At 39.7% G+C, this 16,765-nt stretch overlaps 1 protein-coding gene across 1 annotated transcript in view; it reads right to left on the bottom strand.

Moving 5' to 3' along the window:
- Positions 1–3,026: 3,026 nt before the first annotated feature.
- LOC140246659 (uncharacterized) overlaps positions 3,027–16,765 on the bottom strand; it is a 189,622-nt gene continuing 175,883 nt past the window's right edge. Inside the window, exons 9-14 of the mRNA XM_072325997.1 lie at positions 12,005–12,050; positions 10,584–11,269; positions 8,680–8,996; positions 7,568–7,652; positions 5,172–5,386; positions 3,027–4,044 (exon numbers count right to left, since the gene is read on the bottom strand). Of these exons, the coding sequence (XP_072182098.1) occupies positions 3,982–4,044; positions 5,172–5,386; positions 7,568–7,652; positions 8,680–8,996; positions 10,584–11,269; positions 12,005–12,050 (1,412 nt within the window). The 3' untranslated portion in view covers positions 3,027–3,981. The remainder of the gene's footprint in view (positions 4,045–5,171; positions 5,387–7,567; positions 7,653–8,679; positions 8,997–10,583; positions 11,270–12,004; positions 12,051–16,765) is intronic.

Raw genomic sequence — 16,765 nt, forward strand, 5'->3', positions numbered from 1 at the left:
TTGCCCATCCGTCGACTTGTAAGTGCCAGGTGGGATTTGATCCAGCAACCCTCTTGTTGCAAAGTTACCAGATCCTTGTCTAGTATACCACAGAGCCTTACGGAGCAACATCAAATGCATTGCCAAGGAAATCGTACACAATAGTCAAACACGCAACGTGTATGACAGACACCTGATGAACAAAGATTTCTCATTGTGTACAAATTGCATCTTGAATGCATTCACCATATCTAGTAGTTGTAGATGTAAACAGTATCATTTCTTTGCAGAACAAGAGGTGTTAGTTAGCCCCAGCACACTTGACAACGTAACTCTTCCTGTTCCACAGACTCTTGAATAGTGTATACAATGCTGTGGCATTTTGTGTGCCAACTGATATTCAAAGCACACATAGGGTTATTCAACACAACACGTTGCGCTTCTTGTCTCAGAGTGCCTAAAACTTCTTGCTGCATTATTGCGATACACAATTCTTGATGCGTGCAGATCCAGTGTGCTTCCCTACAGCTGATTCATACCCATTCTGGCCTGTAACTGGATTCTGACAAATCCTGCAGAGTTGTTACATGTGTGTACTTTGGGGGTGAAAACACCAAACATTGGATTGACTGTGATAAAAAAAAAGGCTCTATTAATCAATTTTAAACAAAATTACAAGATAGCTCCAAAAACATAATCTAGTACAATCTATGACAAGTAACATGCTAAAAACAAACAGATTCCTCCCCCGAATAGATAAATTTAATTTCTGTCATAAATGCAATTTTTATATCCAAACTGTAGATTATTCCATTAAGAAGAAAAACAAAATGAATTATTAATTTCATGTATTGTACAATTTGCAAAATGTCATCTCTAACTGTAATTGATACATCAATGTTCTGCATAGTGTAAGATAAGGAAACGGGAAAATCTCTACTCCATGCCTTAGCAACTATTCAAAATTGTCCTACAAATATAAAACTCCATGAAACATTCGAAAAGCCATTAACCCCATGAGAATCAAGATGTGCTCTCATTTCCCAAGCTATACACAGAAACAAAGACTGTTTGAAAGTGGGGAAAAATACATACAATAAAAGTGAACAGAAGGTACAATTTGACGGTACATAATTATCACAACAGCAATTACAATTTCTTAAAGTGTCTTCAGTGAGCATTAACACCTTCTGTGCCGGGGACTGAATAGGACAGTGTGTTTTACTGCTATTGAGTTGTCTGTACCAGTGAGTACTCCAGGCATACAAAGGGTTAAGATATATCAGAGAGAGAAATGAGATTGGAAACATCTACATAGTGTCATATCATATAACAATGGTGGCTTAAATGCTTTGATGGTGCCTAGGGAGTTTTGCATTTTTAAAACAGGGGAACCTCTAAATAATAAGCTGCTTGAAACCACTGCAATGTTCTCATAATTATCTGGTAATTTCCTCAGTATCCCTTGTTATATCAACGACAAAAACAAATACAAAAGAATGGGACCCGCAAAGACTGGCACACCATATATCACACACCTCACTACATCCGACCTTAATCTATAAAGGAGGTTAAACTGTAACACTGCAGTGTTACATTTCATATTTAATGTATCCCTGGCTTTCTTTTGTAAAGTCCGGGAGCATTTAAATGGCCAGAATTTAAATTTGAAAATTATTTTCTTGTTGCTAACGTTTTCTTCTGAAAGAAAAATGTTGAAACCCAGGTGATTAATTGTGCAGTACATTGAACTTTCCTCGTGGTATACGATGAAGTGCATCTACCACGAGCAAATAACAAAATCCTGCAAAATTCACCCTCTGAAAGCGGCTAACACCAATGTGACTATATGGGGTAATGCATTATTGATTATTCAATTGATTATAAACAGTAGTAGTTGAATATTACCCTCACAGCAAAATTGGATGACACTTTGTCCCACAAATGCATTTCATGACATACTTCTTACATATCTATTTTTTATGATACAGACATAAACTTCTTCAAATTTAACATCATTTGTTTTTCACTGAGCCATCATTGTAGAATGGTAAGTTTTCACAATAGCAAAATACTTCCTGGGACAACTTTAATTTCATAGATATTTCCTTCACCCACAAACACCATCTCTCTATAAACCAGCCCTTGGCTACATTATCAACTCTTAAATACATTGTACATAAATATGATTAAAAACATCCACTTATCCAGACAGTAATAAAGGGATAGAAAGAGAGAGAAAGAAAGAAAGATAGATATATGGATGGATAGATAGATAGATAGATAGATAGATAGATATGTAGAAGGCTTGGAATTTGAGTGAAGGAACATATTACAGACACTTCCAGCAAAACAAGTTCACTTTGTACAACTGAAAACTCTTATATAAAAAAGGCTGAATATTACTTTAAATCTTGTAATCATACTATAAAGAAATATATAATTCTGCATATCAACTTACAAAACAAATCAGAGAGAGAAAAAAAAAAAACAAGTATTAAAATACATCTACACAATCGGGGATATATTATCTTAAAACATAATACACTTACAGCTATCTACATACACACTAAACATAAACTACATTTTCCAGAGTCAGACAGTAAAGAAAATGCATAGAGTATCACAACAACATGATAAACAGGAGATTGATACTGCAAGTCACAGGGACCTTATAAGAGAAAGGTCTACTTGGATATTAAAGGGAGACCTGGTTTTCTCTCGCAATATGGGTCACCAAAGGCCCCTGATTGCTACATCAGGCAAGCCTGAATCCTCACACTATGAGTCTAACCCGACGTGTGAAGGGCCGAAGATGCTGTGGACATCAATTTCACTTGGAACGCAATTTGGCGACTGCCTGTCCATGACACACCATACACCAGTTTTCCCCTTTTTGAAAGTTTTCCACAAGCATTCAATAATTTATCTCTGAAAGGCCGGTTGCTAAGCGAGTGCCGATGTTATTCCTCAAAGTTTGACTAAGCAAGATTGAGAGGCATCCATGTCACACAAAGACATGAGATCTGCACCCAAGAAGAGGCGTGACTCCTGGCAGATGTTTCGTTGTGGATTGTTAGTTGAGAAATTGCTCCATCAATCATCATCGGATCACCTTACTCCCACACTACTTTTGAGTGTTGGCTGACATAGGTAGCAGAAGAATGAATTCATAGTCTACAAAATGGGCGCTCCCCTTACAATGAACAATGCCATACTGAAATTTTTTGTAACAAGTGAGTAAAAATTCTGGTCCCAAAATCATTATCATTCTATTCTATGGAGCAAAATTCCCCTCAGTTATAGGAAAGTTTCATATGATGAAAGAAACTGCTGGTCTAGAAGACTTCGCTATGGTAGGAGTCACCTATACTGCATCATTTACTCAAGATATGAATCTGAATTTACAGCTGAACATTACACTGGTTCTTATATTGATTGTGAACACACACAGAAAATGACACCGAGAGGAGATATCATACCTTCCTATGCTACACACGGATTTGTTCTCTTGGACTCAAAACGTTCGCCTTTGGGGTAATATCAAACGGAAGACCACATGCTAACATGAATTTTTTTTTTTTTGTTACTGACTGCAGAACATCATACAACGTACAAGTAAACCGCATTATCGACATTGATAAGGTGTACAAAACTTTACAAAATTACATCGGAACTCCTGTGACTGTCATCGTGAAAGACCATTAATGCAAGTCGACTCTGAGGTCATCTACAGTTAGGCGCAAATCTTTTATTGCCAAAATTTCATTTTGACATTAATTTTCTACGAGGGGTATCTACAATGGGTATGCAGGTGAGTGATTCTAATAATGATAAACATTTCCATCACAAAAATATCAATATGAAATATACACAAAGTGTAGCACTGTTCATAAACTTTTTTTTGTTTTTGTTCTGCATAAAAAAAGTTACATTAATACATTATGCTGAGCTCTCAACGTGCTGATTGGACAATTCAAATGCATCCTTTCTTCTGATTGGTCACTCGTCTTCACTCTCCGCCATGGCTGCTGCCCTCGCAGCTTTGATCTCCCACGAGGCATCCTGCAAGATTACAAAACAAAAATAGAGAAGGCTTCATAAAAGAAGAGAAAGACACAACCAGGTTACATTTCAAAACTTACAGCCAAAACATAGTCCTCATCTATGCTGTCTATCATTGCTTCAAAATGTAAACATACGCATAAGAAATGACTGAAATAATGCTGAAATAACATGATTTTGGCTTGGTGAACACATACATGCGAAATATTAATCAAGAAGGCTCACCGGAAGTCCACAAGCTTACCTAATGGTGGATACTATGTAATTTTTCATAATCGTTAATCAATAATCAACATATCAGGCAACAAAAATATCCATCAATCTTCTGCGCTAGAGTGAATCGCATGCAGCTTGTTGGAAAATACAAAGGCAAGGGCACAATCGATCGTCACGTAACATTCTATCTTCCAACAGGGCTGAATGGGGAGGGCTCTTCTGGAATGAAAGTCGTGTACTACAGTCAAAATTATTTTACACTTTTGATCTAAAAATACTCCCTAACAACTCATTATCTTGGCAAATTGCACCTGCATGGTATCAAGTTTCTTGGTAGACCATGTCAATGAATTGCAAGGAAATTCCAAATGATGGAAGATCAATAGTTGAGCCCTTCTGTGAACTATGTATTTGAATTTTAATGTGCTGTCTGAAAGTGCAGCACCCAAAATACACTCCTTACCACCCACCCCAACACCCCCCCCCCATTTCATAAACAGTTTCCCATTTCGAAAAATACCCCGTTTTGCAGATTTTCTAAGCAATTGCCATGTGTTGGTAAAAAAGAATCTCAATTGTAAGCTCTCAAAATGTACAGATTTCTCCTGGAAAGGGACAATGTTATGGTCATGATAAAAAAGGAGAACATTAGATGTGATTACTGCATGATGTCCTGAGCATGCCTGCTTGCACGGTAACTCTGCATTACCGTAAAATGCACACAAAAACATTGAACATGTGACCCACTTGCGCATGGGTGCATAAAAACCACCTAATTCTTTTGCTTGAAGCGTATGGCCAGCATACGGACCCAAACACAAGCGACAAAAAGTTCACATTCACATCCAATGTGACGGGGAGAATTCCTGCACTTGAAAGAGTTAACAGGGTCTGAAGGAACAAAGACTAACCCCAGCCTCCTCCTCCTCCTCCTCCTCCCCTTCATCCTGCAGTCCATTCTCCTGCTCTAGGACTTCGTTTTCTTGGTCCAGGATCCCGTTCGTGTGCTCCTCCTCGTGGTAGAGATCGGACAGCTTCTTGGGGGTGCTCTCCGTCTTCTTGGGGCTGGAGTCCACGTTGTGAACCTCTCCCGACTCCCACTTGGCCTTCAGGGAGCCAGCACTGCCTGTTTCGGGTTTAAACGACAAAAAAATGTCTCACACCTTTTAGATCTCTACTTGAAACACACCTTGCTTCATGTGATGTTATTGTCATTTGTGACTGCCCAGCTCAAAACTCACACAAAGGCCAAAGTGAATTTTCTTCATTTTTTTTTTTTTACATACCCAGATAGTTTAAAAGAGTATAGCTCTAAACTGTAAAAATGATGTGTAAATTGTTAAAATAGGACCATCCTAATCTATTCAAAAAGTGATTGAAATGTGAGAGAGTTAGGAGGTGCAGTTTCATAGAAAGGAGATAAAAGAGGATTTAAAGATTTGAGTCACTCAGGAGGAGGTGCAAGAGTAATGAAGACATGTTGTATTCCCCTGTGAAGCAGCAACATCTCTTTCTCCCTCTCTCTCTCTCTCTCTCTCTCTCTCTCTTTCTCTTTATTAAAGGGAAGGTAAACCCCAAGAGCAATGTGGATTGAGTGACAGCAGCAACATTAGTAGAACACATCAGTTAAAGTTTGAAGAAAATCGGACAATCGATGCAAAAGTTATGAATTTTTAAAGTTTTGGTGTTGGAACCGCTGGACGAGGAGACTACTAGAGGTTATGACGTTTGAGTGGACAACAATACCAAGAAAATATAAAGAAAATTCTACAAAAATCCATTTTTCATGAAAATTACAAATTCCATCAACTTGATATTGACATATGTTAGGGGTAGCAATTATTCCCCCTGCTTTCTGAAAGAGGTTGGTCCATTGCTCTTTCATAATTCTAGAAAAGTGAATTTTTGTTGAATTTCCTTTATATTTTCTTTGTATTGTTGTCCACTCATACGTCATATCCTCTAGTAGTCTCCTCACCCAGCGGTTCCAACACCAAAACTTTAAAAATTCATAACTTTTGCATCGATTGTCCGATTTTCCTCAAACTTTCACTGATGTGTTCTACTAATGTTGCTGCTTTCACTCAATCCACATTGCTTTTGGGGTTTACCTTCCCTTTAAAAAAAAAGAAGAAAAAAATGATCCAGAAAAAAAATCAAAGATAGTAGAGATAACAAGATACGAGGGCGCGCGATAAAAATGGACACAAAATGGCTACCCTACATGACGATACAAAAGAGAGAGAAGTACAAACTCAGTACACCTACAAACATCAATCATTTCCACTGGTAGTGGTATTTTTATTGTCTTAAAAAGATTCAAAAATTATAGTCGTAGCTTTTTTTCGATTAAGGGGATTATTTTGAATAACACGATTTTAAAGTAACAAGGATTATTTTGTGGAGATAAAATTTTGGCAACAACATGATCGAAAAACAATCAACGACACTTGATAAACAGCAACAACAACTTCAAAGACAGTGCGTCTCAGGTGATGTGCGTTATACATTTGAGGACCGCGCGCTGTCCATTAACTTCAAAGACAGCGCATCTCAGTTGACGTGCATAATACGCTTGAGGACCACGCGCTGTCCATTTGTTTTGTACAGGATTAGCGCACACTTTCCTGTCTTTTAGTTAAGCGTCTTTGGAAAAAATGTAAATAATTCATTTTGGTTTTGTTTCAAGCTGCCAAAACTTTGACAGTGCAATGTAGGTAGAGAAAAGATTACTTTCCCAGGTAAGACAAACTTTAAAAATTTGAATTGGTCATACCAAATGAGATATTTTGCTCCATTACAGAGAATCCAAATTTGCAACTTTTTGTGGGTTTTGAGCTGGGTGGGCACACGTATCTTCATACAATCCTTCTATATCTATGATCTCTTGGATGTCATTGCTGCCCCAAGTTATTGTTGAGTACGATAAAAGATGGAATAGGTTCAATGCATGATGTCTGTACAAATTAAGATTAAGACATTTATCAAATTTTGCCAATTTGATGAAGAAACAAGAAATTTGACGTTCTAAAAATGTTTTGCCAATTTAAGAATCTCACACAATCTTAGAAATGAAAAGCTTTTTTTAAATTGCAACCAAAACTAACAATCACATGTGAACAAAGAAAAAAGGGTTGGGGGAAAAAAAAAGAATAAAAGACCTTCAGAATGATAACTAACAATGAAAATTTAAAACTGTAATACGGAGAGAAAGTAGCAAGTCACAAAAATGTTCAGTCTTCGAATGCTGGGCTACAGTCAGAAACCATTGCTACATGTCGGGACACTTGAGGTAATGTGAACATACCTTTTGATGCTAGATAATCGTCTCCTGTGGCAGATGATTTGACGATGTCTGTGCGGTCGACCGGCTGGTTTTCAGACACAACCATCTTAAAACAGAGAAATGAGTGTAATGGAAACTGTAAGTCTCAAAACTAATTATAAATGTTTACATACGTAATTGTTTTTCCAGTTTTCACATTATTAGGGCAAATTAAAAATCTACAAAATCTTGAATACATCATCATCGTAATGCATAATGTGGGATAGGCCCACAGTGACAACTTTGTATCTAAGTGTACAGGAATTCAGATATGAGAATCAGCTTTCCATAAATATCAGTTGGAATAGAATCTGGACAGAGAGAATAATTTTGACCTTTAACCCCTAGGCTTCATCAAGTGCTCTTTATCACAAAGATTTTCAATTCAAAACCTTAATCCATATTTTCATATTTTTTATGATACATTGATATGCATAATTGTTAACCCATTGAGGATGGTTTGATTTTGCTACAACATGCATTCCCCATAGACACTTGCCCGAATATACTTGGGACTCGTCCTCAACAGGTTAAAGATATGTGATCTTATTGTCATAGTGTGCATGCATTTTGTTCTAAACATTGTTCTACATTACGTTGCATTATGTTACCATAGCAACTAAACTTCTACAAGTAGGTTGCAGTCCAACAGAGACACTCAAAATCTGTGTTTAAGTCCATTCATGTGATCTAAGACTCAGTGGCAAGTCAAGTACGTGTATACAAACACAACATCTCACTTGAATTAATCAGATACTAAAAACAAGATTTACAAAATCTGAGAAAGACATAAAGGCACATATTGTGATGAGGACAGCATAATGTTGTTGGGGTGACAAAACCTCGTATCTACAAAATGTCAATGTTCATGAGAGCAAAAAAGACATGGCAGGCTATTTAAAGCACTATATAAATGGGATCACCTTTTCTTTGACATGCTGTGGTGACTTTGTTTTGGGGGTAAGACAACTTGGGATTTGGACAGGACATCACTTTAACTGATAACCTCACGACTAATTGAAAAAAATGACTTTCATAAAAATTTGAGATATGAGGTCTTGTCACCCCATCGATGATAAAGTCCAAAAACTCACAGTCATGCTGTAGTTGTCTAGGGATCCCGGCGTTCTTTCCAGTTGCGGTTTTGGTTGCTCGGGGACGCGCTCGACCTGACCTGTCTCCCAGCGGTTCTTCAGTGACCTCGTGCTCTCCGCCGACCTCATCGGTTCATCCACGCGGCTGGACGAGCTGACCACGTCCGCCTTCTGGATGGGGGTGCTCTCAGCCCCCTCGTCCTTCATGCTGAACTCCTCCAACGAGCGTGGTGTCCTCTCGAGGACCGGGCGGGGCCGCTCCTCCACATTGCTGACGTTCCCCTTTTCAAAGAGACTCCTCAGTGACCTCGCTTGACCTTTTGATTAAAGGGGCAGAAGAAAAGGTGTGTCAATTTGAATGTCATAGGGCAGCAAACATTACCATACTGTAGTGTATCTCCACATCAGAGTAAATCTAAAGAGCAATTTGAGAAGATGCCAGTGTGGTGCTTGTAGCTCATTGGGCAAATAATAATTCCCCTTCTTGAAGAAACTTGAAGTGACCTCCCTTGACCTTTTGATTAAAAGGAGGAGGAGGTGGTGGAAAGGTGACTCAATTTATCACAGGGTTGCCAACACTAGCACATCTCAATGTCAGGGTGATTCCAAAGAGCTATCACCGATGTGCTTCCATGCTACAACCATACCTGCATCTCAACGGGTCGATATACAATTTTTGTAATTCCCGAATTGGGGAGATTTTTGTATTCTCTTACCAAGACATGAAGAAATGGTGAAGTTTTCAGTAAGCCTCTTGTAGAATCAGGGAGACATGGTAGCTCTGGTATCAAAATTGGCTTTGTACATTTCAGTACTTTTCATTCATAAATATTAGTAAATATTACACACTTTCAGGTTCAGAACCAAGAGGACGTTTCGCCATAAACTTTGTGCAGTTTGTATCAAAAAACAATTTGTAATGTTCCCGTACTTCAGTCAATGGGAATGCTGTGCAGTGACGACATTATCAGCCTAGAAAATTTGCATGAGTGGTAACAACCAGCACCACCAATTTCACAAATTTCTTATCTTCCTATCATATTGTCAAGAAAATTCTACCAATATTTTCTTATTTCATTCATTGTACTAAAGTTAAATTGAGAACAGTGTGGAAATGCAATTTGACATGCCTCTGACTCCCAGGCACTAATAAGATATCACGTAATAATCAAGTTCTTGACATTTGTGATGAATAACGCGTATGTACATGAAAAGGGATTTTGGAATATTAGAACCATTGCAAAAGAGGACAAGAAAGTAGGACATGATAGACATTACAGATTAAACACAAAAGCAGAGCAGTCTGAGTAGGTGAAGGAAAACAGGCAAAACATATAAAAACCAATATTTGAAAATAGGCAATGACAGAGTGTTCACTGTGGCAGGTCAATGTCTTAATCATCTTTAAATACACTCACCTCACTCACCTCACCCTCTGTATATATAGTGTTTTTACAATTTTTGTTATTGCAATGTGATGCCAGAATGTTACTGTATTTTTTTCTTGCTTTTTCTTTTCTTTTCGATAAGTATACAAAATGTATGTTTTGCCCATTTTCTTTTTTTTTTTCCTTCTCTTTCAAGGCTGTCGTATCTTCAAGCTATATGCTTATTTGATGACAGTCTTCGTTTAAACTCTCAATAAATGTACCATAAGTCAGTCTGATCATTTGATTCACTTTATCCCGATTGGTTCCAAATTGACGTGTTATCTTATTCTTTTCTTTAATCTGTACACGTATATATCTCAGTTTTATATTCAGATGTACACACTGTATGTTCTATTGTCTTGTTAACAAAAAGAAATGACTGCATTTCATTAGTAATATATATTTGATGCAGAACATTCCCAATAAATTCATTTGAATTAAAAATAAAAAAAAAGAATTAAATAGCATTTCTACCCAATTTGATGCCTGGGTCCTCAGGCTGACTCTGTGCATTGACCACGTCGGGGCGGGCGGTCCTTTCTGGTGGCTGGTAGACCCTCCTCTCCTCCGGCGATGCAATCTCGATCTTCTCCCGTGGCTTCTCCTCGATGTTCGATATCCTCTCCGTCTCGAAGCGGCTCTTCAGCGACTTGGAGTAGCCCTTCTGGATGCCGGGGTCCTCAAAGTTGTCGCTGCTCCGGATGACGTCCGGCCGCACCACGGGCGTGCTCTCGGCGACGTGACTTCCCTGGTTGGTGCTCTCGAAGTCGCTCAGTGATCCCACACTCACCGGGTCCTTCTTCGGCTGCGTCTCAAGATTTGTGACCCCGCCCTTCTCGAACATGTTCTTGAATTTGCCGATGCCGCCCGACGAGACTTTCACCTCGGACGCAGACTCGCTCGACCTCACCACGTCCTCCCGTCTTACGGGTGTGCTTTCCGAGACCCCCCTCTCGTTTTCGGGGGCAGCGTTGGAGATCTCGCCCTTCTCGAAGCGGGACTTGACGGAGCTGGAGCCCCCTTCCATCTGCATGGCTTCCTCCGGCTGATCTGAGGAGCGGATGACACTGGGCGGGGCACTCTCCTCCGACTGGTTTTGAGATGCGGAGACCGGAGCCTCGATGAGTGTGGCCGATTCATCCAAGTGATTTCCTTCCATCCTACAACGCATTGACAAAGATCCTTTTAAATTGTCTTATCACTTTGAATTGAAAAGAGAAAGAGAGAAACATTGCAATAACAAAGACCTAAAAACCATGACAATTACCTTATTACATCAGGTTTATCACATTAGGATTATAGATAAGACGATTCGATTTGTTAGATCCAACAAGGTTCCACCATATTCTCTTTTTGATAACGTGAAGGGCAGGTCTACCAACACTCACTCGTCATAGTCACGTCTAGAAATAAAGCTTACCGGGTAATTTCTGTGTATCACAAGCATCCTAACTAATCTCAACCCTTTGAGGATGGACTGATTTTGCTATAACACATATTTCCCATAGACACCTGCCCAGATATTCTCGGGACTCGTCCTCAATGGGTTAACTACAATGCCACAGTCACTCTTCAAGTCTGTCTTCTGACAATGGCTTAATATGTAAAGCAAACCCAAGTAGGGTAAAAGCAGTGTCAAAGTTAAGCTAATGGTCACAAAGGTTCGTACGAACGATGCATTCATACGAATTTTGGAGTTCGTACAAACGCCTTACTAAGAGAGGGTTTTGTACGAAGTTACACTCTAAAACGGTCTACAAACGGTCTACAGACACTTGTTTCGTACGGCCTTGGTAAGAAAATCTTACGAAATTGTCTAAAAATCGTTCGCACGGTGTTCGTAGCAGTTCTTGATGGTATTAGGTTTACTCAGTGCACCCAAGCATTCCACTTACCCTCTGTCTATGTTTATTGAGTCTGTGGTTGTGATGTCTTCAAGGTCTGTAGAAGAGAACAAAACAAGCGTAAAGAGTGATGATCATTAAACTAACTGTGGAAAATTGAAAATACAATAAAGTAGCTTTTTTTTTTCTTCCCGAATGTTGGAAAAGATGACAGGAAGGACAGCCTGGAATGAGGTTCTGTCAGCACTTTACATCAGTCAGATTACTGTCCTCTTTCTGTGATTAACTTTCATACAACAAGAAGAAGAAACAATTTGACATGTGATACCAGTGTCGCAATTCTCAAATGGTTATGGTCTATAAGAACGGAATATGATACATAATTGTACCTCGACAGGTCATTACTAGTTCTCATTTAAGACATGTGGTGACATAGGAAGATCAACATTAATTTCCCTGGGCACTTCTCAAAAGTAACATCTATAACATCTCGTTTTTCATTCACGGTGTTATAATTCATTCTCCTTATATACAGCAGGACAAATAGTAGTGAAACAACAACGGTAATGAAACATTGATTAAAATGGCACAGCAAGGGTGTGAGCAACACATCATCATACACATCAGAAGGTTAAAGTTTGTCTCTCCCAATCAATACGTAATGATGCTTTCATCTATGGTGGCAATTGCGTGGTCATAATGGGGGTCTGGAGGGGGTTATCATTCTCATGCAAAGTGCAGCATGCACGCGCATCGAAAGTGGCCACAGCGGTGAGGGAAGAGGAATCCTGTGAGGCCCCCGAACATCATTTGTCACATTTATGGTGATCACATGACCCCAAAATAACCAATATGAGTCAGAGCGGGTCCTTGGACAGAGAGAGAGAGAGAGAGGAGGAGGAGGGGGGGGGGGGGAGGTAGGGAGAAGAAAGTGAGAGCTGAGGAGAGGTGGATGCTGGTAGACTGATGTGGAGCAATTCATAGATGGGATAGCCTTTTGTCAAGGCCTTCTCACTGTATGATGGCTATAACAGGCGACTGAAGTAACCCCAGCTGAGCGGGTCAGGGCGAGGGCCTTCTGAGATCTGCTTCACACATTACTATTCATGACATGCGAACCCTACCGAATAGTCATATAAACAGGTTCCGGTCGGCCAAATGGAATAGCGTGCTCCCCTTATCCTCCATGTTAGTGTAGATTGGCCTGTTTGTATGCATCATTCACCACTAGTTGAGGTCTGTGGTATGCATTCGCCGTATCCAAATACGCAGATTGTTCAATTTCTGCTCCCTAATATTCGCAGAGCAAAAGTCTGAAATCCAAAGAACTAACATAAGGATGCACATCTGATGTCAAAAGGCCCTCACGCTGCCCAACTCAGCTGAGCTCGCTTCGTTCGCCCCCATTCACTCATCGTCATACAGTGAGAGGGCCTTGGCAAAAGCCTATAGATGGGACAACTACTTGTACGAGGGAGTACGAGATTGACAGAGGGGGTAGTAGTGATGGGGAGAGAGAGGGAGGGAGAAGGAGAGAGGGAGGGAGAGGAGAGAGACATAGAAATGTGTACAGAGATGAAAAAGTAGACGATATAAAGAAAGGATGGAGGGGGGAGCAGATAGAGGCTTTCACTACAAGTAGAAAAAGAAATAGGAAAAAAAAAACGCAAGGCCATTCGTCGAACTGATGACACACACCCAGTCACCTTTTCCACCTAGCCTGGCTATAAAATCAACTCAGGGTTACTCCACAGCTGAGTCCTCATTTAGAATTACACTCATCACCATACAAAATTAAATGAAGCTGCCACTGATGAACATCGAGTGCAAGAGAATTTCATTTCGTGTCTGTAATTTTCTTTGAAATAATTATCTGTAACTTAATTGTCTCAATGTAACGGTCCTGGTCATCAAGCAAAATTCTTATATAATATATTCACACAAATAGTCTCGAAGAAAAAGAGGGAGCAGACATATTTGACTTCCAAAAAAAAAAAGCAAGGCCACCAGCCCTCTGATGACACATGCCAAGTCACCTTTTCAACCAAGCCTAGCTATGAAATCACTCAGGGTTACTTTACAGCTGAGCCCTCATTCAGAATTACACTCATCACCATTAAAAAAAAAAATGAAGCTCTACTAAAAAGAAAAAAAAAATACTTCATGAGAAATTCTGTCCTTGTCCTGTAAAACTAAAAATTCCTAATCTACCAGTACCTACCTTTTCTCTAGATATTGTTAAATCTATTAAGTTAAATCTATTAAGTTAAATCTATTTCATATTTGAAATGTTATTATGGTTCCCAAAGATATATCACTGTTATACAAACAATCACTATAAATTATTGGATAAAGGCACTTTAATTTCACACAGCATTGTTGCAATATATATGCTCAACATCCCATATCACAATGCCGCAAAATTATATTGCCTTGTATCGTTGGAAATTTCTGCTTTTCTCTCCTTCTCTCTCTCCCTCTATCTCTCTCTCTCTCTCTCTCATCTACCTCTTATCTACCTCTTTGCATAAATATTATGCAAGTGAGATATAGTTTTTTGTTGAAACATTTCAACTCTCCCTAAACACACATTCATGTTATGCAGACAACCACTGTGAACTATTTGAAAACAGCAAATCAATTTCACACAGTATTGTAGCAATATATCATTCACACTACCATACTCTAATGCCACAAAATGAAATTGCTTCGTTTCCATGGAAATTTCTCTGCTTTTCTTCTTCTCTCTGACTGTCTGTTTGTCTGTCTGTCTGTCTGTCTGTCTGGAAAGATACAAATTGTCACCCATTGATCCCCCCCCCCACATCTCAATGACACTGCATAATCGTCGTCCATCGGAGATATCACCTCCAGACATTTTTGCATAACACTTAACCCGTTGAAGACATAGTCCCCGAGTTCACTCGTTAAACTCCGGCATGTGTCTATGGGAAACGTGTTATAGCAAAACCAGGTCATAGTCAATGGGTTAAATACAGACACAAATGGAAAATGTCAACCACGTTTTTTTTTTTTTTTTTGGTGTGGTGCAAATTAATAGGCGTAATACAAATCTACGTTGAGAGTTCTGTTGTGCGTCTGGCAGCCGCGGCTCAGCCTGCTCCGGAATCAAAGAGCTTACATAATATGCAAATGGCACCAGTATTATATGCAAATGAGACAGACGTACAGAGGGAAAGAGAAAGGGAGGGAGGGAGGGAGAGAGCCAACACCTTATCACTTTGCAGAAGAAAAGGCTTGCATTCATGAACATTTCAGGAGCAGGTGTGTACCAGTATAACATGGTTACCGGAAAAACCATTTTACGTTAATACCACACAGGATGGATATAAAATCACTCGGGTTGTTACCGGAGAAGGACCTATAAAACTCTTGTCCTTATAAACAAAAATGCCATAGCTCTGAGTCACTGCAACTCCTAGAGTTAGTTGATGTGAAATATTTCTTTTCTTCCCACAAAATTTGGGTGAGAATGGATATTAACCCTTTGCATGCTTTGAACACTGACTGGCACTGAAAAATCCCACAACATTGTACACACTCGGCACCTTGAGGGTAAAATGAAGACTTGTTGGTATCAAAGTCCATGGCAATAATCCAGAAAATACAATTTATACTACGTAATTTTCTCCATATCTCCCCAATGAAACAGTTTTCTTAACATGCTGAAACTTTATGCACTCCTTAGAAAAGGTCATTCTCTAACAACCACAGAGCCCTTCACATGGCATGCCTAACATTGCAACAACTCATACAAATGCAAACTGTGGAGTCTGTGGTATTGGAATGCATTTCATAAAAAAAAAAAAAAAAAAAAAAAAAGATGCACCACGCAACAAGCATGCTGCTGGTTCAAAGGAATGGGAAGTAAAAATGAACAAATTTGATTACATTACTCTAACCAGCCTATCCATCCTACTATCATCCTTCTACATGCCCCTCCCTCTCATCACAGGGGTGTGTGTCCTAGCCCCCCCCCCCCCCATCCTCTCATCACAGAGGGGGCATGTACCCCCCCCCCCCCATCCTCTCATCATCATCATCACAGGGGGGCGTGTCCCCCCCCCCATCCTCTCATCACAGAGGGGGTGTGTCCCCCCCCCCCCATCCTCTCATCATCATCATCACAGGGGGGCGTGTCCCCCCCCCCCCTCATCCTCTCATCATGGAGGGGGGCGTGTCTTGCTCCTCATCCTTTCATCACGGAGGACTTCCCGCTGCTCCATAATCTGCCGGTGACCGACTCCCAATACACTGCACTGAATGAAACACTGTGGCTTCCACACAAGACAATTCCAAATATTCATCGGGAGCAAAAGTCAAACCATATCACGAGTACACTCAGAATAGCTAACTACAGTGTATCTCCTCTTTATCAGTCGACATACCACGACAATTTGATGAGTAGGGGTCAGGGACCAAGAAAAAATAAATCTTTCATGGTTGTGCTCAATCATTGCATGCCATTGCTAGAGGAGTGGCCAGTTCATTGTACTTCATACTTTGCTGTTAACCCATTCACGGCCATTGTCTCAAAATCTTTCATATTACTGTAGCATCTGATGCCATTGCTCATAAGAATGATGGGGTTAACAAAGTCTGAGGAATACTCTGATCATGTAAGAGAAGCTTCACACATCCATCCTGTGAAGTGTAATTCTCTGCAATGTTAAAAGGGATGGTATAGTTTTGGTTGTGGTCCGAATAAAAGAAGGGACCAGCTATTTATTAGGATCATTTTATTTTAGGATATCTCAACCAAAATCAATATTCATCAAATCATTCATAAGA

This window comes from Diadema setosum, chromosome 3 (assembly GCF_964275005.1).
Source record: "Diadema setosum chromosome 3, eeDiaSeto1, whole genome shotgun sequence".
NCBI lineage: Eukaryota > Metazoa > Echinodermata > Echinoidea > Diadematoida > Diadematidae > Diadema > Diadema setosum.